Source organism: Porcisia hertigi, chromosome 9 (genome assembly GCF_017918235.1).
Source record: "Porcisia hertigi strain C119 chromosome 9, whole genome shotgun sequence".
NCBI classification, from domain to species: domain Eukaryota; phylum Euglenozoa; class Kinetoplastea; order Trypanosomatida; family Trypanosomatidae; genus Porcisia; species Porcisia hertigi.
In genome coordinates, this window is record NC_090568.1 from 164,117 (window position 1) to 188,711 (window position 24,595).

The 24,595-nt window shown below is 59.2% G+C and overlaps 5 protein-coding genes across 5 annotated transcripts; all 5 read left to right on the forward strand.

The window, feature by feature from the left end:
* Positions 1 to 976: 976 nt before the first annotated feature.
* On the forward strand, positions 977 to 4,201 carry JKF63_06845 (uncharacterized protein; the record flags this gene model as incomplete). The annotated part of the gene is made up of 3 exons (XM_067902793.1): positions 977 to 1,144; positions 1,190 to 3,294; positions 3,325 to 4,201. 3 exons carry the CDS (start codon positions 977 to 979, stop codon positions 4,199 to 4,201), a joined length of 3,150 nt encoding a protein of 1,049 aa, XP_067759152.1.
* Positions 4,202 to 5,939: 1,738 nt separating this feature from the next.
* On the forward strand, positions 5,940 to 6,650 carry JKF63_06846 (uncharacterized protein; the record flags this gene model as incomplete). Its single annotated transcript, XM_067902794.1, has 1 exon — positions 5,940 to 6,650. The coding sequence occupies one exon, from the start codon at positions 5,940 to 5,942 to the stop codon at positions 6,648 to 6,650; it is 711 nt and encodes a 236-aa protein (XP_067759153.1).
* Positions 6,651 to 7,891: 1,241 nt separating this feature from the next.
* Positions 7,892 to 9,745, forward strand: JKF63_06847 (uncharacterized protein; the record flags this gene model as incomplete). The annotated part of the gene is made up of 1 exon (XM_067902795.1): positions 7,892 to 9,745. The coding sequence occupies one exon, from the start codon at positions 7,892 to 7,894 to the stop codon at positions 9,743 to 9,745; it is 1,854 nt and encodes a 617-aa protein (XP_067759154.1).
* A 1,098-nt stretch (positions 9,746 to 10,843) lies between these two features.
* On the forward strand, positions 10,844 to 13,864 carry JKF63_06848 (uncharacterized protein; the record flags this gene model as incomplete). The annotated part of the gene is made up of 1 exon (XM_067902796.1): positions 10,844 to 13,864. One exon carries the CDS (start codon positions 10,844 to 10,846, stop codon positions 13,862 to 13,864), a length of 3,021 nt encoding a protein of 1,006 aa, XP_067759155.1.
* A 1,221-nt stretch (positions 13,865 to 15,085) lies between these two features.
* JKF63_06849 (uncharacterized protein) lies at positions 15,086 to 23,866 on the forward strand (the record flags this gene model as incomplete). Its single annotated transcript, XM_067902797.1, has 1 exon — positions 15,086 to 23,866. One exon carries the CDS (start codon positions 15,086 to 15,088, stop codon positions 23,864 to 23,866), a length of 8,781 nt encoding a protein of 2,926 aa, XP_067759156.1.
* Positions 23,867 to 24,595: the final 729 nt, after the last annotated feature.

Below are 24,595 nucleotides of genomic sequence, written 5' to 3' on the forward strand. Positions count from 1 at the left end.
AGGAGAGGGAGAGGGAAAGGGGAAAGCAAAGTGGAGGCCACACGCACACGTACAGCCGCTTCGTTTCTGTCCTCACTCCGAGGGAGAGGCGTTCCCCTCACACTACTCTAACCCCCCCCCCCTCCGTGTGTGTTTGTGTTCTCAACCTGTCAGTGAGAACAACTAGAGCTAAAAAAAAAAAGCCGATACACGCATAAAAGTAGAGGAGAACCTCGACCAAACAGGGAGACGCGCTTCTCCCCTCCCCCCTCTCCCCTTCCTCCTCCCTCCATCCCGCTCTCCCTCGATGCAGGTTGCCGATGCTCGGCGTCTGGATGTCCGAGAAAGTGACGTCTGTAGGGAAGCACCAAGTAGCAGTGGTTTCTGCTACACGCATATTGGTGTATCTACACGTCTCTGTCTCGCTCATCTCCCTTACGTTGATGGGAAGGGGGGGGGGCGGGGGGGCGAATCTCTCACGTTGCAAATGTCTTTGGTTTGTGGGGTCGCGTGGTGGATGTACGACGGGACCCCACAAATATTCGATTTTTTCTCTCTGAATACTCAAACTCCTCGACCGTGCTCTTCCGCCCATCGAACGCCTCCGTGCACCCCACCCCTGCCGCCGCCATATTTCTCATTCCTGGCCCTGTCGCGCTGGTGGCTCTCTCTCAGAAAAAAAAAAGAATAGAAATAAAAAAGGGGGCTGAGAGAGGGACTTCACAGACACGCTAAAAACCCACGTGCAATCTGAGAGACGCAGACGATCAACGAGTATTCTTTCAGGCCGAGCGTACAGGACTTGTCTTTTAACGTTGAGGTTCTCGAGCTATAGCGCTGTGTTCTATTTTTTTTTGTGTGTGTGTGTGTGCGTGCGTTGGCGGCGTAGTCGTGGACGTGGGTGAATATACACACTCCTCTACGCCTGCCCTCGTATTCACACACACACAGAGAGAGAGGTATATTTGGGGAGCGGTGGTGTATCTTCGGCTGCATGATGCCGCCTCAACCTTTGGATATTGCGCCAGCCGCAATCGCTGAGGCTACATCCACACCATCCACGCTGCTGACGCTACAGCGCCTGCTGGACACGCGACAGGCCATCGCTATTCTTCCGGGTCTCCTGTACTTTGCGTCAACAGGCGAATGCCTCTCCTCTCCGGCCGTCGATGTTGAGACAGCCGATACGGGCACAACTTTTTCATCCCCGGTGGACCCGAAGCCTCGAACGACAGCGGCAGCCATGGCGACGTCGCTGGCCATGGAAGCCGTCCATGACTTCTACTTCAAAGAGAATCCGTTTGTCAGTAGTGTGGTGGAGGCCCACCACGAACAGTCTGATAAGGGCGCCATCCCAACCGCCAGGGCGGCCGTGGGGCAGGACGCTGTCTTTGTGTCGCTGCGAGGGGTTCCGCCCTACCTTTACCGCCCCTTCTTCGCCGACTTTGGCCCACTAGACATGGGCTGCTGCGTGCACTTCGCGCGGCGTCTCTGCGAGCTGTTGCGGGATGTAACGGGATTCGACGTGTGCGCCTCCCCCGCATCCAATGCGGATGCAGGAGGACCTTTGGGCCACACAACGCGCTCAAAGACCGCCTCCCCTGCCCCCACAGAACAGAGCGGAACAGAAGAAGACAAATCGATGCAGGCGTGCTCCCTGAACCCCGTCCCGACTGTCTCCAGCTCTTCGTCCCTCAGCTCGACTCCGGGAACAACCGCGCGTCCAGTCGTGGTATGCGCCAGCCTTAACGCGCAGGAGCGAGTAAATACTGCGTGCCTTGTCGGTGCCTTCTGCGTATTGTGTCTCGGCTGGACGGCCGCATCAACGTGGTATCATGGGTTTGTCAACATCTACCCCGGCTTTCTCGCCTACCGCGACGCAAGCCAGGGTGTGTCGAACTATCCTCTCTCCTTGATCGACGTATGGGCCGGGCTCGAGCAGGGCGTGGCTCTCGGACTCGTGAACGTGTCCACGTTTGACCTAGCAGCCTTCTTGGAAGGCAGGCAACAAGATTATAGCTGGGTGGTTCCTCGTCGCCTTCTGGCCATGAGCTCTCCACAGGACAGTCAAACCGCACGCACTGCTGAGATCTTCGCGCGAAGACTCCGACCACTGGGTGTGCGGCTTGTGGTACGCCTGAACGATAACCTCTACGACCCGTCACCTCTCCTGCGGCAGGGCATACGACACGTTGACCTGCCGTACGCCGACGGCAGCGTACCAAACGACTCGGTGCTGCTGCGCTTCCTGAAGGTGGTGGAAGAACATTTTGGTGAGGCCGTCGCACCGGTCTCGCTGCGGGAATGGTGGACCGTGCCATCGGCATCAAAGACACCCACGAAACAAAAAATGAAATCCCAGTCGGCCAGCCCATCCAGGAGAGCCCCCTCGGCAATGGATGGAAGCCGCCAACAGGGCCCAGTGCTGCAGCCGTGTTCGCTCATGCACTCCGGCACGTGCCGCGGCATGCCGGAGGCGTGGACGGCGGCTCTCCCATCGGCGCAGCCCCTACCCCCACGACGCCTAGACTCTGCCCAAGCGAACGCTCCGCAGAAGCGAAACACGTACAGCCTGATGCCGGGTGAGAAAGGTGCGGTAGCGGTACACTGCCTTGCAGGTCTGGGCCGCACGGGCACCATGCTGGCCGTCTATATGATGCGCCACTACGGCTTCACCGCACGAGCTGTGATCGGGTGGCTGCGACTTTGTCGGCCGGGCAGCATCACCGGCATTCAACAGCAGTACCTCGATGCGATGGAGCGACGCCTGCGGCCGCCGCCACACGTGCTGGCCGCGATGCAGTTGAACGCGGCACTCAAGGCGCACGGCGGTGACGGCGGAGGGAGGCCATTGAGACACCCCCCCGGACCCACAACAACCTCATCCCCTGCCACCCTCTCCCTCATGTCCTTTTTGTTGAATCCGGGAGCCGTGGCACGCGCTGTGGGCGGCGAGGACGGAGCGCTGACGGCGGGCAGAGACCTCAGCACGACCATCCCGAAACCTCACCAAGGCGAGCTTACAAGGAGCCGCGGCCGTTCCTTCACAGCGGTGACGGCCTTTCAGACGCACGGTAGCGTCGTGGCAGACGCGCGCCCGGCGTCCACGACAAACATCATGAACGACCCCATGAAACACGGCAACAGTGGGCGAGCAAATGCCGCCCCTTCTCAAGCCGCCCTAGAAGAGCCCTCCGGCGAACGTGGCATCTTTGAAGACTTGACAACGTGGGCCAACCTCGGCGGCAGAAACGCCGCTGATTTCACTGGATCACGTCAAGTACACCACAAGGAGAGGCACCAACAACACCACTCGCAGATTATGCGCGGCCTCAGCAATCACAGCAGCAGCAGCAGCAGCAGCTCCACAGCGCTCTCTCTCGACACGATCCGACCAGACGGGGCAGTAGTCAATGTGTTCACGCGTATGCCCATTCTGGGGGATGGTAGTCAGCAGAACGGCAGTGCGAGCACAGCGTTGCCGAAGCGCGGCAATGCTGCTGCAGCAGCAGTAGCTGCCACCCACCACGGCAACCCAAACATGCATCGTCCTCCTCGTGTGGGTGACTACAAGTACGCATCAACGTACTTTGTGGCGATGGAGGAGGCGGGTGGACTGCCGCGCGTACACCCATGGTCCCCGCACACCCAAGCCACCCCTGTCTATAGAGGTGAGTCAGGGGCAACCCAAGGTGGTAGACTGCGACCTTCTACTGCCAAACCTTTTCGCAACACCCCGCCAAGGGGGCAACGACCGTACACGGCGACGGCAGCGGCAAGCGCGAGTTCTAGGGTGCACACGATGCAAAGGCAGAAGCACACGAGGTACAGCAGTTACCTCAACAAGAACGAGACCGGCGCCCCGGCCTCAGGTGACACACCACCGTGGATCGACCTCGACGATACGGCGCAACAATCCCCTTGCTGCAGCCAGATAGCAGCACGTGCGCGAGGTGGGTTGGGGGCCAAGGATGCTGATCGCGCAGACCTCGACGGTGCAAGAGCCCGTGACACCGCAGCGATGTGCCGCTACAGCGGCGTCACGCTACAAACGCCACATCCGCCATCAGTCCTGATGCGTCCCTACCGGTCCGAGAACGATGGGGGTGTGACAAAGCAGGCGAATAGGTCGAGGTCACCAGTGGTGCAGAGTGGCTTCCCACCTGTGATGATACCGGCCCCGTCTCTGCCCATGTGGGGTCGTCCCGTTTTCCAAACGTGAGCCACGCAAGGCATGCCAATACATGCCACGAGACCGTTGTTGACAGATTTGTGTTGGAGGGAGGGGGGGGGGTAGTGGAATGTCGGGTGGCGCCACACACACACAGCCAGCCTCTTCCCTCCCTCCCCCCCCACCACCACCACCACACTTGACCCCCTCTTTATCATCCAGGAGCAGGTATCGTCCTCTTCTTCTGTTTTTTTTACTCCTCGCACACACACATGTACACTAAACCGCCTTTCTTCCCACTCTCCCTACTCTTGAAAAAAGAAAAAAAAACATGCACATAACATATATATATATATATATATATATATATATATTTGTGTGCGTGTGTAGATGTAAAAAGAGGGCATCGTACTGGACTCCTCCTTCAGTGGGTGGTGGTTTTATTATTGATGATCAACTATTCGGGTTGCCTTTGTTATCGCAGACCGTGGAAGAGGGGAGGAAAGAGGAAGGGGGGGAGGAGGAGGGAGTGTGCGCAGGAGGGGACACCTCTGATACACCTTTGCGTGCGCGTGAGCGTGTTATGTGTCTAGAATTGTTTTTTGTGTTTTTTTTTACATTTCTTCTGCTCGTTTGTTTGGTGTCTCTTGTTGTTGTTGTCCCGGCTTACCCACCCACCCACCCCCTCCCCCCCCCAATCCCCGCACGAACCACATTCACTTCATCTAGTAAGGGAGTAACACGTTTGTGCACATCACACACACACACACTACCGAATAAGCCCCACCCCACCACCACCCACCCCCCCAAATCACCTCGTTACTATACCTGGAAAAAAAAAGGTGGAAAGCCACAGACGCACAAGCAAGAAGGCCACCGCGCGTGCGCACATCACCAGGAGGGGAGAGAGCCCTCTCTCTCTCCCTCTCCCTCCCAACAAACACACACACACACACACTTTATCATTCTTTTCTTCCCACCCACCCACACCACCTCACCCCCGCTGTTCTGCTCTCTCTCTCTTTCTTTCGTTCTTGTACGAAAAAAAACACACACAGATATATACATATATACACACACCCAAAAAAAGGGGTTCCATCATTACGATCAGATGATTGCTGAAGAAGACAGTCACCTCTTCGAGGCGGCAAAACGGGCGCAGGTGAGCCGCAACACTGCCATCCACGTGATCGAGAATAGCAACTCAAGTCGCATCCTCGCCGGTGCATTTGTGCGGGTGTTGCTAGAGATGCCCACACGTAGCGAGGGATATATGGTGGCACGTATTCATAGCACAACTTCCGGAGAGCCCTACAGCGGCTTCTCGACCAACCCAACCCAGACCACGAACGTGTATCTCATGCTTGAGCTGCCACCGCCACTCGCCGCCATCAACGGTGTTCAGTATCAGCTGAACAGCGTCAGCAATAGCGGCATGGCCGAGGGGGAATTCCGCGAGTGGCTACATATGGTTCGCAATGAGCCAACACTGCGGCTGCCGACTGTGCAAGAACTAATAGAGGTGACTGTCCGCTTGCATCCGCTCGAAGTGAACCGACACCGCGCCAACTGGTCTGCCGGCGCTAGCGTTAGTGAGTTGCTGACGACACATGGTAGAGCTGGGGTCGTCGGCGCGGTCGGGAATATAGCGCATGCGCAACCGATGCAGCAGCAGCAGCAGCAACAGAGAGGTCTCTCCGCCCGCGGGTCGGCTCGACCACGCCGCCATAGCCTCGTTGAAAGCTTGCAGGAAGGCCGTCTGCTCGCAGCCAGCAGTGATACACTCCTCATGCACAATCCCGCCACGCCGTGCGAAGGCGGGAGCAACGGCCTAACGGTTAACACGGATGGCAGTGCAAGTGCTGTTGGGAGCAACGGCAACAATCGTTTCGCACAAGGAACTGTGATGACGCGCGACTACAATCGCAACCCACGCGAGGACGGACCAGCGTCGCGCGTGATACCGGACACAGCGGGTCAATGTGTAGACGTCTACACCTCAGTGTCAGGAAGCCGCCAGCAGCAGCAGAGACAACGAAGCATCTCGCCTCGTTCGCCCGGTGATCGTAGTGGTGGCGGTAGCAATGCTCCAGCCTACAACGCTGGTGGCCCCGCTTTGGCAGCCTTCGCTCCCTTCATGACGTGCAGCACCACTGACGAGATGATGGAAGGTGAGAACGACGAGATGGAACGCCGCTTGAGGCAAGAAATCCTGAATCACCTCTCCCAGGAGTACGTCCTGTTCCCGAAGGATGCGCAGGGCTACAAGCTCTCCCGCCTGCGTCTGCTGGAGCGAGACATGGTCGAGTACCTGCAGCACGTACATGACGAGATCCAGAGCAAACAAGAGAACTGCATCGTGTGCATGGATCACGTCCCCACGGTGATACTGTTGCCCTGCAAGCACAAGGTAATGTGCCGACTGTGTGCTCCGTCGTGCCCCACTTGCCCAGTATGCCGAAGCAAGATCGCAGAGATGTTCGAGCCCGAGGAGATTTAGTAAGATGTCACCAAACACTAGATAGAGGCATATATATATATATATGTGTGTGTGTGTGGGTGTGTGTGTCCGGGGCACGACGCACAGTGCAGAAAAAGAAAGGGAGAAAAACGAAGGGGACAGAGCCGAACTATGTTTCACGCTCTGCTACAAAACACACAACGTAGATTACAGATCGCTGCTCGATCATCTCCGTCCTCCTCCTCCCCCCCTCTCCCCCCTTCTCTCTCACACACACTCCTCACTCCTCACTCAAAATGGGCAGCTCGATTTTTGTTTTCAGTTGTGTTGTTGTTGGTCGTATTTTCCGTCGCCTGCAGCCCCACGAGTGCTACCCCCGTTTTTTTTTTCGAGAGAGAGAGGGAGGAAGGGGGCACCTCTCTTCTCTCTTCCGTTGTGTATGCTCTGTGTGGTTACACACACAGGGCACACACACACAGAGCACACACACACCAATCACACGCCTTTTCTCACCCCCATCCCTCCCTCCCTCCCCCCTCTCCCTTTTCTTCCCTTTTGCCCGCAGAAAGAAAAAAAGACTCTGTGATCGATGCATCACACACCCCCTCCCCTCTCACGGCACCACAGGTTAAAAAAAAAACAGAAGGAGACTACTCTGCACTACCACGTGGGAGGGAAGGGTCTTCATTGGGCCTCTGTGCTTCTTCTCCGGTCTCGCTGGGGGGGATGTCCATGGAGAAAGCCCCCGGAACTAGATGTGGCTCACCGACATTTTTTGTGCACCACCTCTCCGCCACGTCTCATCATGACCCCCCCCCCTCATGTGCTCTTGTATCGTACACCACACCAAACCTCCTCCTTCTCCCACCACCACCACCACCACCACCTAGAAGCACATCGCTTCGCGCACCCCCCCCCCTGGAACCAACGACACTAGCAAGCAAGCGACAGTGCGATAACATTCTGCTAGAGGGGAGCATTGTTGCGCACTCCTCTTCCAGTCCGTAGTTTCTCTGCAGGCTTCCCCCTCCCTCCCTCCAGCTCACGCACACACACATACACACACACACATATTTACATCTCTCCGTTTGTGTGGGTGTGTATATATGCGTGTGTGCACATTGTGTCGCTGTAACAGTATTTCACTGTGGGCTGGTGCACCTCTACCGACCGGCCGACCCCCCCCCCCTCCGCCCCCCCCCCCCCCTCCCCCCCCCCCCTATCACCCCTTCCCTCTTCCCTACCACCTTGGCGCATCCTGCGCTACACAAAAGTGAACCATGGAGAGTCTCGCTGCATCCGAGACCCCAGAGCTGCCACCTGGAATGGACCCGGCCTACTACGCCCTCAGTCTCCTGCGTAGGCGAAAGCTGGAGCAGTGCATTCAAATCTCCACGCGCTACCTTACCGTACCCGCCTCTGCAAACCGCGCTGGCGCCGGCGTTATGGATGAGAGCATGTGGTTCATTCAAACAAAGGCAATGGTCCTGCAAAGCTGGTACGACGATGCGGAGATTGAGGACGATGGCGTCGATGACGTGCTCATGGAGGGCGAGCAAGCTGTTGTGAGCACGTCGCATAGACCCAACACGTCTCTGCGGACGGCACGGCAGGGCACAGCAGGTGGCGGTACGGCTGCTGGCGCCTCTGGTCGCACTGGTCGCCTTGGAACGGCCACGGGCAGTGGACGGCCAGTGAGTAGCCGGTACGGCTACGCACGACCTGGCACGCTGCACAACCGGCCCGGGTCCATCTGTGGCGGTCCGGGCGGCACGGCGGTACGCCCTGTGACTGGCCGATTTATTCGCCTTGGCACCGCGTCCCTACAGTCCGTACCCGGCGGACCCCACATCGATGTGCAGGCTCTCAACCTTGAGCGCTACGCACAACAGAAGCCAATGGTGGCAAAGCTGCTGTGCGACTACCTACTCTACGTTGAACACAAGCCCAAGATGGCCTTGGAGCTCTGCACAGCAGCTCTTCGTCCGGCAAAGACAGTGACCATGCCTTCGATTCCGCTGCCAATGGCCCCTGGCGCGGCTGCCCAACTGCCGATGGGGGGTAGAAAAGAAGTCGATGGGCCTCCACCGGTCCTCCCCATGGGCACTGCGGCACAGGAGCAAGTGGGCATCTCAAACGCAAGTGACTGGTGGTGGAAGGCGCGCCTGGCCAAGTCAAACTATCAGTTGGGACTACTGCGGGAGGCAGAGAAGTACCTCAAAGCTGCCCTTTTCGATGGGCCAAGCAACGGCAGCGCCGGGGCAAGAGTCTTAGCAAAGAGTTCAGCGTCATTGCCAGTCGGTGGAGGTGTGGGTAGCAGCTTCCAGCAGCGCCGTGCCTTCGCAAACTACAATACAAGTGTGATCATGCACCTCGGCAAGGTGTACCTCAAGATGGACCAGCCCTTGACAGCGCTGGAGTTGTATGAAGCGGCGCTTGAGGAGAACCCTGTCGACCATCACGTCGTCCTTTGCTGCGCGCGTCTGCGCGACGAGCTGCATGAGTCCAGCACGGCCTTCAGCCTGTACAACCACGTGCTACAGCTCGACAGCAGCAACATCGAGGCCATCGCCTGCATTGGCGCGCATCTTTTCTATGAGCGCAATCAACCGGAGCTGGCATTGCGCTACTACAGACGCCTGCTGCAGATGGGCGTACACACGGCGGAGGTGTGGACGAACATGGGGCTCTGCGCTTTCTACACGTTCCAGATGGAGCTTAGCCTCCGCTGCCTGTCCCGTGCACTGACCCTTTGCCGGGAAGACGGTCAGCGCGCAGACGTTTGGTATAACGTTGGGCACGTGGGAATTGGAATGGGCAACACAACCTTTGCTGAGCGCGCCTTCCGTCTTGCTGTCGGTGCAGACCCCACGCACGCGGAAGCGCTCAACAATCTGGCAGTGTTGGCCTATGAAAAAAAGAAGGAGAAGACTGGGCGTCGCCTCCTGGAAACAGCGGTGCTTGCGGCGCCGGGGCTGACAGAGGCACTCTATAACACCGCGGCCATCTCCTTCCAGGAAGGGGAGCTTGAGTTATCGTATCGGATGGTGATGCGGGTGCTGGAAGAAAACCCTGACTTCCCGGATGCAGTGGTGCTGCAACGCAAGCTCCGTGAGCGTTTTCTCGCACTTTAGACATGTCGCCTCTCTCCCCTCCCCCCCCCCAGAACATGGCGAGTGTGCGCCGCCGCCGCCGCCGCAGCAGCAGCAGCAGCCACCCCATCTCCCCTACACGTACAGGGCTCCATGAAGGGCGCAATGAGGCATCCCTCATGACACCATCGTGCGAGCGCCTCTTACGATGTATGCCCGGAGGAAGCGAAGAGGATTGTGATGGCTGACGGGGTTGGTGGCATGGCAAAGGGAGGGAAAGAGGGGGAGGAGGGGCTCTGTGCTGTGCATGAGTGAGCGCCGCCTCGGCGCCCCCGCTGTTGATACCTTCTCCACACGTGCACTCGCGCAGCAAAATCGGTGAACAGCTCGTGAAGTGTCGCCCTCGACAAGATGCAAGTCGTACCGCCAGTGAAACACGCAAATACACATTACAGAAGAAATGAGGGGGAGAAGAAAAAAAAACAGAGGTAAGCCGGGCAGCGCTCGAACCCCTGCCACCTCGAACCCTTCCACATGTGCACACACACACACACACCCCCTTACAGCTGGCGGTTTGCGCCTGAGTGGAGTGGAGGGGGGAGGAGGGAGGAGGCGTCATCCCAAAAATATATCTTCACCACCACTCACCGTCCTCCCTCTGTTGCTCTCCCTGACCCATGCACATACCCATGCCAAAATGTTGAAGGAAACGCGGCTGTCGTGCCGATGCGCTTTCCCAACAACGGCAGCGCCTACATACATACACACACACACACACGTGCACAAGCACACCTCACCGGTACCTCCCTATATAAATCGGGGCCTGGCACCTCCCTTCTTTCGATTATTTTAACCACCACCACCCCCTCTCCCCGCTGAGCGCAGGAGAACGGGAGGATACCCCCAGCTTATATCGTACCGAATGCCTCCGCTTTCTGTCATCTCCTAGAAACCAGGATCAACGACTGTACTCACTGGCTAGATATAGACGAGCACATCCTTGCAGTCGCATGTGACTCACTCTTTGGGTGGAGGGACTTGACGCACGCTTTTGGTCCGTCACCACCACCACCACCACCACTCTTCCCTTTCGTTTGGCTCCCTCGTTTCCAGGGAACCTCTTCGCCCCCACACTTTCGAATGAGCGCAACCCCGTGTGATTCTCGTCTGCCACCACTGGCCTCCAGTTCGGCTATCAACGACGAACATGAAATCCCTCCCACGCCAACCAGCAGCCCCGTCCCGGGCGCTCCACCACTGACGCAGCCTCACCTGGCCCACACCCCACCATCCCCCAGCAACGCGCAGCTCCTGGCCGGCGTACATCCCACCATCATGCCTTTCTTGTCAGGACTGTCTGGCAATGCTGCCTCAACGATCCCAAAGATTGCGGGCACAGTGATGACGCTCGATCTGCCGACGACGGAAAGCAAAAACGTTGACAACAAGGGGCATCGAGGTGAATTGGGTACAGCGTCGACCGCACTGTCGGCGACCCCCCCAACAAGCGACCGTATCTTGGTGAGCATCTACAATGAGAAACTACAGGCCAGCATCCGCAGCATCATCACGACGCTCACGACAGAGCTACCACAAGATCACATTTTTCTTCAGCTACTAGCGGACCCCGCGACGCTGCAGTACTGCAAAGTGCGTCTCGCGGAGGTTGTGGAAGGATTTCTTTACTCGACGCAGGCAGAGCAGTATCATGCACTAGCCACAGATTTCGCCCGAGGTGAGCGGGACTGTGCGTTACTGCATCAGCGAGTCGAGGAGCTCGAGGCGGCGTTGGCTACGGCGAGGGCGCCGTCCCGATTATCAACTCCACAGCAGCAGGGAATCTCGTCGCTCAGAGCGACCAGCGTCATCGGAGAGGACCGTGCGCACCAATCGGCAGCGTCAGCCCCCATCACCTCCTCGGTCTCCACCAGCATGGCTGCCAATCCCATGGAAGACGAGGAGGCGCGCCGAGAGCTGCTTCGCATTCTGGAGCAAGCCACGCATGACCAGGAGCTGCACCGCTGCTCCCAAGCGCTTCAGGCGGTCAGCAAAGTAGTCGACGTCGCCTACGAGGAGCCGCTCTACGAGGACAAGTACCTCTTCGAAGGAGAACTCCTAGGTGAGTTGTACAAGTGTGTTCACTCACTGCTGCACTACATCGACGACGCTCTGGAGAGTCAGGAGCGGCTGCGGTGTGAGGTCCAGGAACAGCGGCAGCAGCAGAACTGGCGGTACGGCGCCGCCGCAGACAGCAAGAAGCGTGCCGATCGTGGCGCAGTGGGTGGCAGTGCAGCGAGCACCGACCGGTCTGCCTCGGCGTCAACCCGCCGAGATATCAGGGGCGACACCGGTGTGCCGATGACCTCGGATTGCTCAACACCGCAACGTCCGCGGGTGCTGCTGGGGAACGTGGGGACAGGACCGATGAGCGGCGCTGTCGGTGGTCGCCCTTCTTCTGCTCCCCCGTCCGCTGATGTGGATCACACGCGACCAATTCAACAACAACGGGGGCGACTGCAGCGACTGGCAGAGCAGCTGCGAGAAGGGCAGCAGCGCGCCAGCCAAGCGCTCGAAGCACTGGCGCAGATGGACAGCGCGCGGCGTCGCAAAGTGGTGCAGCTAGAGCGTGCCGTGGAAGCCGCACGCGAAGAGGCGGGCGTCGCCATGAGCACAGCCAAGGACGCGCAGCAGGTGCAGAAAGACTCGGAGCGGCTTCGCGCCGAGCACGCGGCCTCGTTCGCCAGTGAACGGACGGCGCTGCGCGACCAGCTGGCTGACGTTCATGCGCAGCTGGCGGCAGCGATACAAGACGCGCACGCGGCACAATGTGAATTGCGCAGCGCCACGAGCAGAGCCGAAGCTGCGGAAGAAAAACAAAACGACACGTTCGCGGAGCTGGCTGCCCTCCAGACCGCCATGGTGCGCCGTGACGCTGAAGCGCAGCAGCACAAGGCCGACCGTGTCGCCTGGCAAACGGAAATAATCGCACTGAAAGCGACGTACCAGTCGAATATCGATGCCCTCCAGGATGCGGCACGAGAGCTTCTATGCCTGCGCGTAGAGGGTGCCATGGCAGGCCTCAGCGCTCTTTACCAAGAAGCAAAGGTCGCCAAGGCGGAGCTGCTAGAGCGCGAAGGCTATCGTCCTCTGTCCCACCAATGCAGCATCGTTGTTGCTGAACAGCGAGAAGCCGCGCGCCATGCACAGGTGCAGTCCCAGCTGGCGGAGTCGGCTCAAGTGGAGCAGGCAGTTGCTCAGTCGAGGTGCATCGATGCGCTCGGTGTGCTACTGCGCTCCATGTGGGCCGATGATGCAATCGAGTCTTCAGCCACCACACTGTTCGCAAGCACAGGAGCACCGGATGCCACCGCGACTCACTCCACAGACGGGGACGATGCACGCGAAGCAACCAGAGGCGTCCGCGCGCGTCATGGCCGGTGCAGCGGCAGTGGTGGTACCAACACGCCTAGCGCCAACACGGAAGTCCCCGATGCAGCGAGTACGAGAGGATCTCATGGGTTTCGCCTTCCCAAAACCCTGTCAGGCCTCTGCACCTCCCTGGAAGATGCCTATAACAACAACCGTGCCCACCACCGCGCTAGACAGCAGACAATCGACTCGCTGCGCGCTGAACTGGTAAGCAAGGACATCGAACTCCGCGCGGCGCAGGCCAGCGAGGCACAGCTACGTGAGCAGTTAAAAGTAGAGCAGGCGAAAGAGAAGCAGTGGAAGCTGGAAATGTTGCAACTTGGTGAACACAATCCAATGCGAGAGCTTCTCGCGCGTCAAGACACGCTTTTGAAGGCCGTCAGTGATGAGCGCAACGAGCTGCGCCGACTATGGAACCGCCTGAGCAGTGACTACATTGCCCTGGAGCAGCGCAACGGGACTTTGCACGCGCGCTGTGCTGAGAAGGAGCACGAGAATGCACGGCTGAGCGGAATGCTGCGCCGCGGCGGCGGCACGACGACGACGACGACGAACACGCCAACCAGCTCAGGTCACCACGGGGCTGCGGAAGCGGTACCAGGCGCCCCGAAAACAATGCTGGCAGTGACAACGGCACATCTCGGCACTTTGGCTGATCACCGCGGCCCTGCGCTGGGGTCCGACACCTTTGCTCCCTCCACAGCCCAACGCAGCGAAGGCCACGCCAAATGAGCTTCCCGGGTAAAGGAGTCGCTCCAGCATCTCGGCACAAAATTGCGGGTGGTGTTCGAGGACTGGGCCGCAACACACACACACACACAGTGCGTGTCCTATCCTTTCTGCGTAGAATGCACGCGTTGTCAATGCGGTCCTTGTCACGAAACACGCACACCTTCGCTGCATCATAGCAAAATGGTGAAGCAGCAAGAACAAAAGTAAAAAAAAAAAAAAAAACAGCACACGCCGGGGAGGGAGGAGGAGAGAGTGAGCTCAGTCGATATGAACCACCTCACTCTGCCCCCTCCTCCCTCCTTTCCCCACCCGATCTTCATCACCTCCCTGCACATCGCGGCTTTCATGCTAGTATTTGGACTGAAGGGCGCAGACACGTGGAGGTGCGCGATGGTGCGCACCTGGCTTCGGGGTGTGCCACACAATGTTCACCACACAGACACACGGTTCCCCTTCCCCCCCCCCTCTCTCTCTCTCTCCTACCCCCGCCGCCGCCTCCACAGTGGCGTGTTTCCCTGTGAGGCGGTCGTCGTCTTGCATAAAAGCAGCACTAATCGTGTGTAGCAACGAAAGAAGGGAGGCAGAAAGAGAGCGAGCGAGCGAGCGAAGGCACGCGAAAGAAGCCTTTCTTTTTTTTTCCTCAGGATTTGCGTCACATTTCTCCGCGCTGAAGTCTTCAACGCCCCCCCCCTCCCCTCCCCTCCCCCGACACACACACACACACACAACAAAAAAAAAAGAGGACACACACGTAATCCTTCATCCTCTTCAATCCTCCAAGACATTTATTGAGCTACACCCTCCCTCCCTCCCCTCCCCCCCTCCCTCCCTCCCTCCCTCTCTCTCTCTCTTTCGTATTGCTTGATTCGTTGCTCCCATCGTCAGTAGTGTAATTCGAGGCCTTCACTCTCAAAGGCTAACACAGGCAGAATCATCTGAGGTGTACGTATATACGCTGGGGACACACCTCTCCTTTTTTTTGCTGGATCCGATTGTGCCTGTACCCCCCCTCCCCTCCCTGCCCTAATCCTCTTCCGTGTTCTGACTCTTTGTACGTTGTCACGCGGTTCTGACTGACTCCACTTCAGGGCTCTGTTGTGTCGCATTGCGTGCACCAGCACACGAATACACGAGTGTGCGCGTGCACGTAGGCGCACAACAGTTTTTGTTGGTGTTGCTGTTTGTGTTTCCTTTTGGGATACCGCACCCGTCGCCGCCTTGATGGCGTCCTATTGGTGGCCGCTGCCTCACTTCACCAACACCCCAGAGACGGCAGGATCGACATCCAGCAGCACACCGGCGCTCACGCACTCGAGCCTCCCCAAGGACAACTCCGGACGGACGACAGCGGCAGCGATGCACGAAAGCAATGCCACCACCGCAGCCGATGCGCGTCATCTCGTCCACGCCGTGTTCCACCTAAGCCTCGAAAATCTCTTAGTGGAGTCGACGAAGCACCGAAGTCTCGTTCTCCTGCGCGACGCTATCCAAAACACTCGTCAGCGTCAATACGACCCGGTTAGCCTCTTTGATACTCTCTGCATTGCATGCATACTCTTGGCAGGACGCTGCGCTGGGGATGCTGGAACTACGACGCGCAGGAACCAAAGCAACGCCCCTCCGCCCACAGGCAATAGCAACGGAGCCTCATGTGATCCGGCAACTGCAGCCGAAGCGGTGAGCCTGCCGACGACGGGAGCGCACGGGCTTCACTACCGGTACCACCCGTCGTCTCGGGCGCTGCTGCTTCAGTGCATCGGTGACATAGGTAAACTCATCGCACTTGCTCTGTTGCCTGTCACAGAGCAGGTTGGTCGGCGTGTGGCAGATCTGGTGCGCGAGTTGGCCTTTCAGTCTTCGTCGACGACGGCGTCGCCAGGGCAACATCTCCCGCCAACTCCACCACTGCCAGCGCGACCCACCCCACCACCCCCGGTCAGTAAAACTGGTACGCCCATGCTCCGCCCTCTTTCCCCACAGTCCCACACCGCCTCACGCCAGGACAGGGAGCCCTCAAGCGGGCTCATTGACACCCACTTGAGCAGCGGTGCGGCGCCGTCTGCCACAGCCACCGCTACCGCGACCGTTTCTGTCACCCAGCTGGTGCACGACGATCAGGTGCTCCTCCGTCTTCTTCAGATGATCGCGTCGGCAGTGTCGAGTTGCTCCCTCGGAAACAGCGCGCTCGCAGATCTATGCAGTGTGCTGCTGCTCTTCTTCAGTGGCGTCGAGCCGAAGTCCATGCTCGAGGCGACGTGCGAGGCGACGCTGGCACACCACATCCATACCGTTCTAACAGCACTGCACGACAGCGGGGCCAGCGACGACGGCGCCACCACCAGCGCGTACGCGAGCGATGAGAAATCGGGTCGTCGCAGCAGTCTCGCGGTAACACTGACGGCTCCCACGTTCACCGCCCAGCTACAGGGCGTCGCCTTCATTAAAGACATTTGCCGCCTCGTGGTTGGGGCACGCACGCGGTGGCTACGCTTGAGCTCTGACTCTAGCGCCCCCTACGCGCCCGATGGTGCAGCGGGTGGAGGTGGAAACACCATCGGGGCCGTGAGTGGCAAGTACAGCAACAAAAGGGACGCGGCTGCAGCTCAGCAGCAGCAGCAGCGCCCGTCGGGCGTACAGTCGCTAGCGCCGTCCTTGGTGCACGAGTCAGTGACGGCATCCGAGACCTGCGGTCACGATGGCGCGGAGAAGATGCTCTCAACTCCTCCTGAGCAGCTGGAGAAGCCGCGGTGCGCCGCCGCGAAGGTGATGCCGGAGCGACTGCGGATGTTTCTCGTGCGCACTGTGACACAGTTTGTGAAGGAACGGGCTAAGGTGCTTACAGACCCAGCTGTTGCAGCCACCTCTGCTGACGCCTCCCTGCACAGTCCTCTGTATGCGCAGTGCCTCAACGACTGTTTCTTCTCAGTGGCGGTGTGGGGCCTGCACGAGATTGGTATCACGGTTTCTATGCAGCCACCACCGGCCTTGTTTATGGAAGTCCAGCAACAGCGAGGCGATTCCGCTTGCGCACCACGGTGCTCGCTGAAGATGTTCACGTGCACGCAGCAACTCGCTCTTGTCTCCATCAACACACACCTCTGTAACATGACGTACTTCACGCAAGTTCTTTTTGTAGCGCATGAGCAGCTGCTCCAGCGGCTCTTTCGACGCCGCAAACCTGCTGCAGCAATGTGGTTCGCCAGCAGCGGTGAGGTGTCCGAGTGCAAATTCGTTTGCCTCGACGATGCCCAGAGAATGTACCAGACGGCGACAGAAGTCCTATCCCTCTGGCGCAAGATGCTTACGAGTGCACCGCTCTTCTGGAAACTCCTCCAGCTGCGGTCTGTGCATCGCGGCCGCCGCGATGACACTAACGCAGACGCAGTGTCAGAGGACACCGAGGGATGCCGGGGCAACGGCCTCTACGGAATGAGCGATTCGCAGGCCAGGCCAGAAGAGGACCAGGACAACCCCTACTGTGAAGAGAACGTCGGTGACACTGGCGATGGCGGTGGGAGTGTGGGGGCCCTGCAGCGGCAGTCAAAGTCGTCACTTGATGTCTCCTCGAATTCGCAGCTGCCCTGGATCGTGCGCTCACGCTCGCGGGAATCCCATCTCATGAGTAGCCAAAGAACCTATGACGGGAGCTTCAACAATGAAAATGAGCGCGCCGGCACACCACCCGTTCCCGGCCTTTCGAACGCCGCAGCGATCGATGGGGAAGGCGGCACTGGTGTGGAGGATACCGCCGTACCGTCGCTGGTCCGCTTCATGATGTCTGTGCTGGCGTTGGTGGTGTCCCATATGCAACGCCAGGCCACTACTATCACCACCACCAGTCTGGTTCGCGCAGGCGACACAAACATCGATGACAAGGACAGAGGTAGGCACAGGGAGGAGGCTGAGGACACGGCGCACGCAGAACCGCTTCCACGGGACAGCAGCTCCACACACAGGATGTTTAGTGGAGATGCCGCTGATGATGTCCTGCGTGACCCATCACGGAAGCGCTCATCACTGCACATTGCTCCGGCAGCTGTCAACGCATCTGATGCAGCGACGGCGGTGTCAACGCCGCTCTGTTTATGTATGGCAAATGCGTCGAGTGTGTACCAGTGCTTCACCGAAGCACTCAACTGCCTCACTGCATTTGGCCAGCTCTTTGCGCAGCTGGTGGACACGCAGCTGGCGCCGTCGGTGGCCACGGCAGACAGGGACGAGGTGCTTTGCCGGTGTCGGGCATACTTCCTGGCGCTGCACCCACACCTTCTCCACTGCGAGCAACTCTGCTTGCGCTACTTGCGCTACGAGGAGGACTTACTCCCGGTTGTGCTGAAGGCGACTGGTTATTGGGTACAGGTCAGTTGCATCTTGGAACTGCCTGAGGAACGAGACTCCTACTTGGGAGCACTCGTGGACGTGCTTCGGGCACAGGACGCCGTGGCCAATCACCTGGTCGCTCTCGCCCCGCTGAGCGCCTCAGGCGTGTCCGACACAACCTCCCCCACCACTACGATGTTGCTGGAAGCACTGATCGCTCTGGACAACGAGTGTGCGGCGGCTGACCTAACTGTGCCAGGATCCGTCGCCGCCGCTCTGCTGAACCCCAGCGACGATTGCGACGCCGTGTCGCCGGAAAAAACGGATAGTGCAACGACCATTCGGCAACGCACTCTCAATGTGTCTAAGTGGGGCATCGGATGGCTACTGCGTCGGGATCACCCAGCTTCTATACTCGACAACACGACAATACCGGCGCGCACCGGCACCACGGGAACCGGAGGCGGTACCGTGACCTCGCCTGATCCGCACATGAGCATCACCCCTGCAGCCAAGCGAGGCGCCGCCGTCGTCGCACGGACAGCACTACCTGCCCCCACATGTAGCGATACATTGTCTGTCACGGCGTCGACATCGCAAAGCGAGGAGCTCCTGCCGACGCCGGCGCCTTCAGCTCTCGTGTCGCGCGGCTGGCGAGCGCCAGCCGTGCAACACGCCGTCATCCTTTGTGTGTGTCGTCTACAGCACAAAGTCGCCATCATGAAAACGCTTCACACCATCGCTAACACCCTGGGGCCACATCTGAAGACCGGCTGGTCCTTGCTCGCACGTGGCCTCGTTGTGACGGAACTCCTGCTGCATATGCTGAAGCACTTACTGTCATGGATCGAGGAAGGCGCCGAAGAACAGGAGTATCACAAGCAGTTGCTGAATGACTCCCTGCACCTGCGTGACGCGTTGCGCTCCCTCTGCCTCCACAACACCTGCCACCTGCCCTACGATCAGTTCGACATTTTCTTCGCGGAGTTCGTGAATGAAACCGTGGGCCTGACAGCGGCAGCGTTGTCGCCAACACAAGGCCGCCCTGCATTAGTCCTCAACGACTGGGCCAGTGGACTTCCTCTCCACAACCCTCAGGGTTGTGTAGACCAGTGGGTGCTCACCTCAGAGTGCCTCAGCCTCTCGCTGCTGGCCATACTTCCCTTCATGGAGCTGCGGTACACGGACGCGACAAACAACACGTCCGCGGAGGACACTGTAGGGGGCAGTGGACTGATCCATCGCCCTGGTGTCCAAGCGCTGCAGCTGCAGCATCAGCGCACCGGCGCTCTTGCACGGGCTCTGCGTCTGTGGGAACTGGAAACAGGAGTGTGCAGCTACGTGACGGACCATGATCGGGTGACGGAGTGGGGCACAGCCCTGCTCACGACCATGAGGGCACACAAGGATGCACTTCTGGCGGCAGTGGCGTCGAGCGCCACCGGGGGAGCCGCAACCGACCCAGATACGGTGCTCTTCAACGGCAGCCTCCCACAGGAGACAGGCAACATAGAACCGGTGCTCTCCACCATTGTGAGCCACGTTTCGGTTGTTGCCGTGCAACTGTGTCGATCGGCCTCACGGCGTCGGGTCGGGGCGGCGGTGATGGTGGCGAGCGCTGGTGGTGCAGGCGGCGGTCCATTTAGTGAAACCAATAGTGCCGTGAACCGGCTTGCCCCCAGCGCGGCGGCGCCGTCCTCTTACCAGGCCGTGCAGAGCGCAAGCCTGGTGCTCACCTCTGGTCCTTTCGCCATGGTGCCTCTCACACAGACTGCGAACACGCTCTTCGCGGCCTCCGGGTCTTCGCTCGTCGCAAACGGCGGGAAGGACTCCCTTGGTGGTGCCGATGGCGTCTCTCGGTTGCCTCTACTGCCGTTTGCGCAGCAGGAAGCTGCACAGTCCATCTCAGGACTGCTCTCTGCTGTGCATTGCTCTGCCCAGGCGATCGCCATCTACACCTCCCTTGACGACAGCAACAGCAGCAGTTTAATGTATTCGTCTACCGCTACGCCTGCCAAACTCGACCCGCTGGAACAACTGCTGGCAAGTCCCTTTGCCCTACTCGACCGTATCTACCACCAGTGGCAGCGGCGGTGTGCGGGATCGCCAAGCGGTGGAGGTGAACACGGCGGGCAATCAAGAAGCGCTGATGCTGGAAACCCGCGACAGACTGCAGAGAGACATGCGGCATCCTCTGTCATCGCTGACGCAGTCTCGCAGCTGTTGGCCAATACAGCTGCAGCGGTGCTGATGGACGTTGTGAAGATTGTGCAGTCCTATGGCGAAGACATCGAGGGCGCAGCCTGGGAAGCTATTTTGTCGTTACTACAGCGAACCTCCATGGTGACCACAGAGCATGGCAACGTCGCCATGAGCAGCAGCAGCGTCGCTAGCGAACGCTCTAGAAGCGCCGGCCCTCTTCGCGCACCGTCACGCATCAAGCCTCACGCCACCACTGCCGGTGCTGCCACCGCGTTCAGCAGTCAAGCTGTCGAAGCGCTCAATACGGCTTTTCGAGCACTGGAGAGTATCCAGCACAACCACATTCCCAACCTAAGCATCGACGGACTGCATTGTCTCATTGTGTGCGTTGGTGCCTTTACAGTGCATCGCGTCGACGGAGGGGCTACCGGTGAACGCAAGCTGCACACGAACCTGAGCGCCGTGCAGCTACTATGGTCCATCGCTGACTACCTCGCCGCCTTTGGCAGCGGGGCCGCTGAGAGTCTTGAGCGTTGTGGTGACGACAAAAACACCAACGCAAGTGACCTCAGCGCCGTGAACGTCACGACCGCTGATGGCGCAGGAGCGGCTTCAGGGCGGGAGGTGCTCGGCTCGCTACCACGATCTCCCGAAGGTTCTCCGGTCCCTCAGAAACAGCAGCAGCAAGACCGACTCTGGTGCTCTCTCCTCTGGCAGCTACGGAACGGTTGCCTCGATGATAGACAAGAGGTGGGCCAATCCGCGCTGCAGACGTTCTTCGCACTCGTGCAGACGTATGGCGGGCGCTTCTCCGCAGCGTGCTGGCGTTGTGTGCTGGAGGATGTCTTGCTGCCCATCATGGAGGTGGTGGCAGTCGCAACGGAGTTGTGCGCGACACCTTCGTCTTCGACCCTGCAATCCGCGTCCAGTGGAGACAGTGCGAAAGTCGAGGCTGCCGCGGTGGCGGAGAGATACGCACAAGACGCAACGATTCAACGACTTCTTCGCAGTTTTATGGACAATCCACCCCAGCTAGAGGCAGCGCGCGTGGCTTTATTCAACGCGGGGGGTCGGTTGTTTGTGACCCACTACGCTCACATGCACGCGCCTGCAGCCACGCCGGCGCTGGAACTCTTCCTGCGGCTGTGTGGCGACGTGTGTGTTGTGGTGCGAGGCACGTCCGGAGAGCATGCCGCCATGGCCGCCGTACACGCTGTGCACGGCCTCCTTGTCGAGATGCCAGGGCAAGGGCTACACGCGCATGCGGTAGATCTCGCCTGGCGTGCGCTCGAGCGCCTGATCCTGCGCGGCGGTGACTACAGCTACACGGATAAACCACCTGCAGATGTGATACATGCCACGCTGACTGCACCTTACGCCCACACCCAAAAAAAGCAGTGCACCCTATCGGTTGTGGCGGCCGTAGTAGCCGCAGTCTGCGACAGCTTTCGCCTTCAGCGCCTCGTGACGACGACGGCGGCGGCGACTCCGTGCTCTCCGGTCACCACCACCACGGCCGCATCAGCAACCAGCATGGGGCACAGTCACAGCCCGAGAGGCATCAGCTCGTATTTCACCAACTGGAGCGGTGGCACCTGTGCAGCAACACCGGATTCCTCAGGATCAACGCCAGACGCAGATCTGCGACATGGCGGCTCCTCGTTGTCTGCCCAGTACTTCACGCGCCTCCTCTTCCTTTTGGAAGCCACCACCCGCTGCCCGGCAGTGGTGGACTCGTATTACTTTCCCAGTAAGGCACAGACCACGCTGCTGGAGGGTGTGACTGCGGTGTGGCCAACGCTGTCGAGTCGAGAGGCGCGAAGGATGTGGTGCGAGGTGCTCTTGCCTGCTTTCCCATCAGCGGCACAGTTGCAGAGCTTTGTTTTGCAAGACTCGCGTGAGTCGGCCTCTATCATGAAAGACGATCCTGCCCCCAATACGGCATCGACAGCAACAACAACAACAACGAGTGCGGTGCTACATTTGAAATCGGTGATGCCGCCTGGGTCGCACCCGGGATATCTTAGCGCCGTCATGGAGACAATGCGTAACTTGATGGTGCATCACATGGGCTCTGATGTCAATAGGGCGATGGATGCGAATCGCACAGAGTCCGACAAACCGTCGCCTGCCCTCATACCAGCCAACGCATCTGCGGCGACAAGCAATACACCAGCGACGTCGACCGAGGAGGACCTCGTGCGGCTGCTATTCATGGCTCCCAGCACCCTGCAGATCATCGGCACACTCTTGCTGCTGCACCTCGCCTCCGCGGAGGCTCTGTCAGCGCCGCCGCCATTGGGTAGTCTACCCTTCACCCTCCCCGCACTCTTCCTACAAGATTGTGTCAGCCTGGTGCAGTACACCCTCTGGGGGCCGGTGCTGGCACCACTACGCCCGCCGCCTGGCTCTCAGCTCAGCAACGTCTTGTCCGGCACCGAGGTGGCTGCACAGTGCCGCCGAGATGGAGTTGCCGCGCTATGCAGCGTGTTCGAGCTGCTCCTCACCACTACCTCCACGCTGGTGCGGCATTTGGATGAAACAGCACAAATGCAAACCGCAGTCACAAGCGGAGCCGCCACGGCGCCAACGACCACGATTGTCCCACCACACGTCACGGAAGCGTTGCAGTCGCTCGATCTGCTTGTCGATACCCTTGGCCAAGTTGTCCATGTTGTCATGGAGCGGTTTGAGGATGTGGTGTGCGCAACGGCAGCCATCACGTCCTTGTCGAAAGCCTCCACTGCAGAAGGTATGGCACTGGCACGGGTGGCGCGGCGGAGTGTGTTGTTGTTGCAGCACTGGGCCGACGCAGTCGTTGCCGCACCGTCAGTGCGCCTACCCTCTCAGTCCTCAACCGCGATGTCGCACCACGACCACGAACACCACCACCCTCGCAGCGGCAGTGACGCCGCTGACGCCATCTCCGCCGGTGGGCAGGACATTGCTACCCCTCACAGGGTGAGTGCACAGTGTCCGCATACCGGCTCCGGCCCCCCCGCCATCGTTTTATCGACCGCTACTTCGCACAGTCAGCTACGGGATGTGGCACGAGCCTCTATGGTATCTCGCAACAAAGCCACGGTGGCGCAGTTCCTGGCCAACCCCGGTGATGCCAGTGCCGGTGCGCTACTCCTCGAGACGCTTCGTGACATGCTGCGTATTCTGCAGCCCGACCCACAGCTGAGTTCTCAAACTGGCAGCGCTGCGGCGAAGCAACATTTGAGCGCCATGACATCAGAGCTGCTCCGGCTCGTCGCGTGGTGCAGCATTGACCCAATCCGATCCGATGCGGCCATCACGCGGGAGAAGGAGATTCACGAGATGCTGTCCAAACTACTGGCGATAGCTCTGGGTGAACCGCAGCAGAAGCAGCTTTCTTGGCCATCTGGACCAGACGGACAGCATGGTAGCCGACAAGTCGACAACGCGCACGACTCCAATGCGAAAGGTGAGGACGCCGGCTCACTCATCATCTGAGTTGTTCGCAAACCAAGAGGCCTTGATGCGACGAGAAGCGACTCTTTCACACACACACACACACCCCTCCACTCCCCTCACCCCACCCCACCCCACCCAACCCCCGGTCCATCCGTGGTGGTGAGCCTGTTGCTGTTGTGTTGTACGTGGGCGTGTGTGAGCGTGCGCGCATGTCTGTTGAGGGACCGGGGGGAGACATAGCGAAAAAAAAAAAAAAAAACACCTAACACGCTTCGAGATACACCCGTGCACGCACGTACGCATCTCTTGAACAACTACCCACCACTGCCTACCTACCTAACTACCCACTCTCACCTTGTGTGACTTCATCCTCCCTGCAACCCCAGCCCATCTCATGGCCTCCCCTCCAACCCCCCCCCTCCCCTCCCCCGAGGCTACTGTCTTGTGCCCTCTCCTTCTCCTCCCAATCTCGCACACTATAATATTATATTATATATATATATATATGTGGGTGGGTGTGTACACATTTGCACACACATACTTTGATCACGAATGGTCGTGTATACCCAAAGCACGTACACATCCATAAACGAACAACGCGCACGAGTCCCCCCCCCCACGTATATAACAAAGTCGGCCCGTCGCACACACCCAGCAGAGCGAATCGCGAAGAACACCAACGAGCGGACTTGTGTAGGGGCTTTCTCCCCCCCCCCCCAACCCCCCTCCCCCACATTGTGCCCGAATATAAACATATATATTTATATA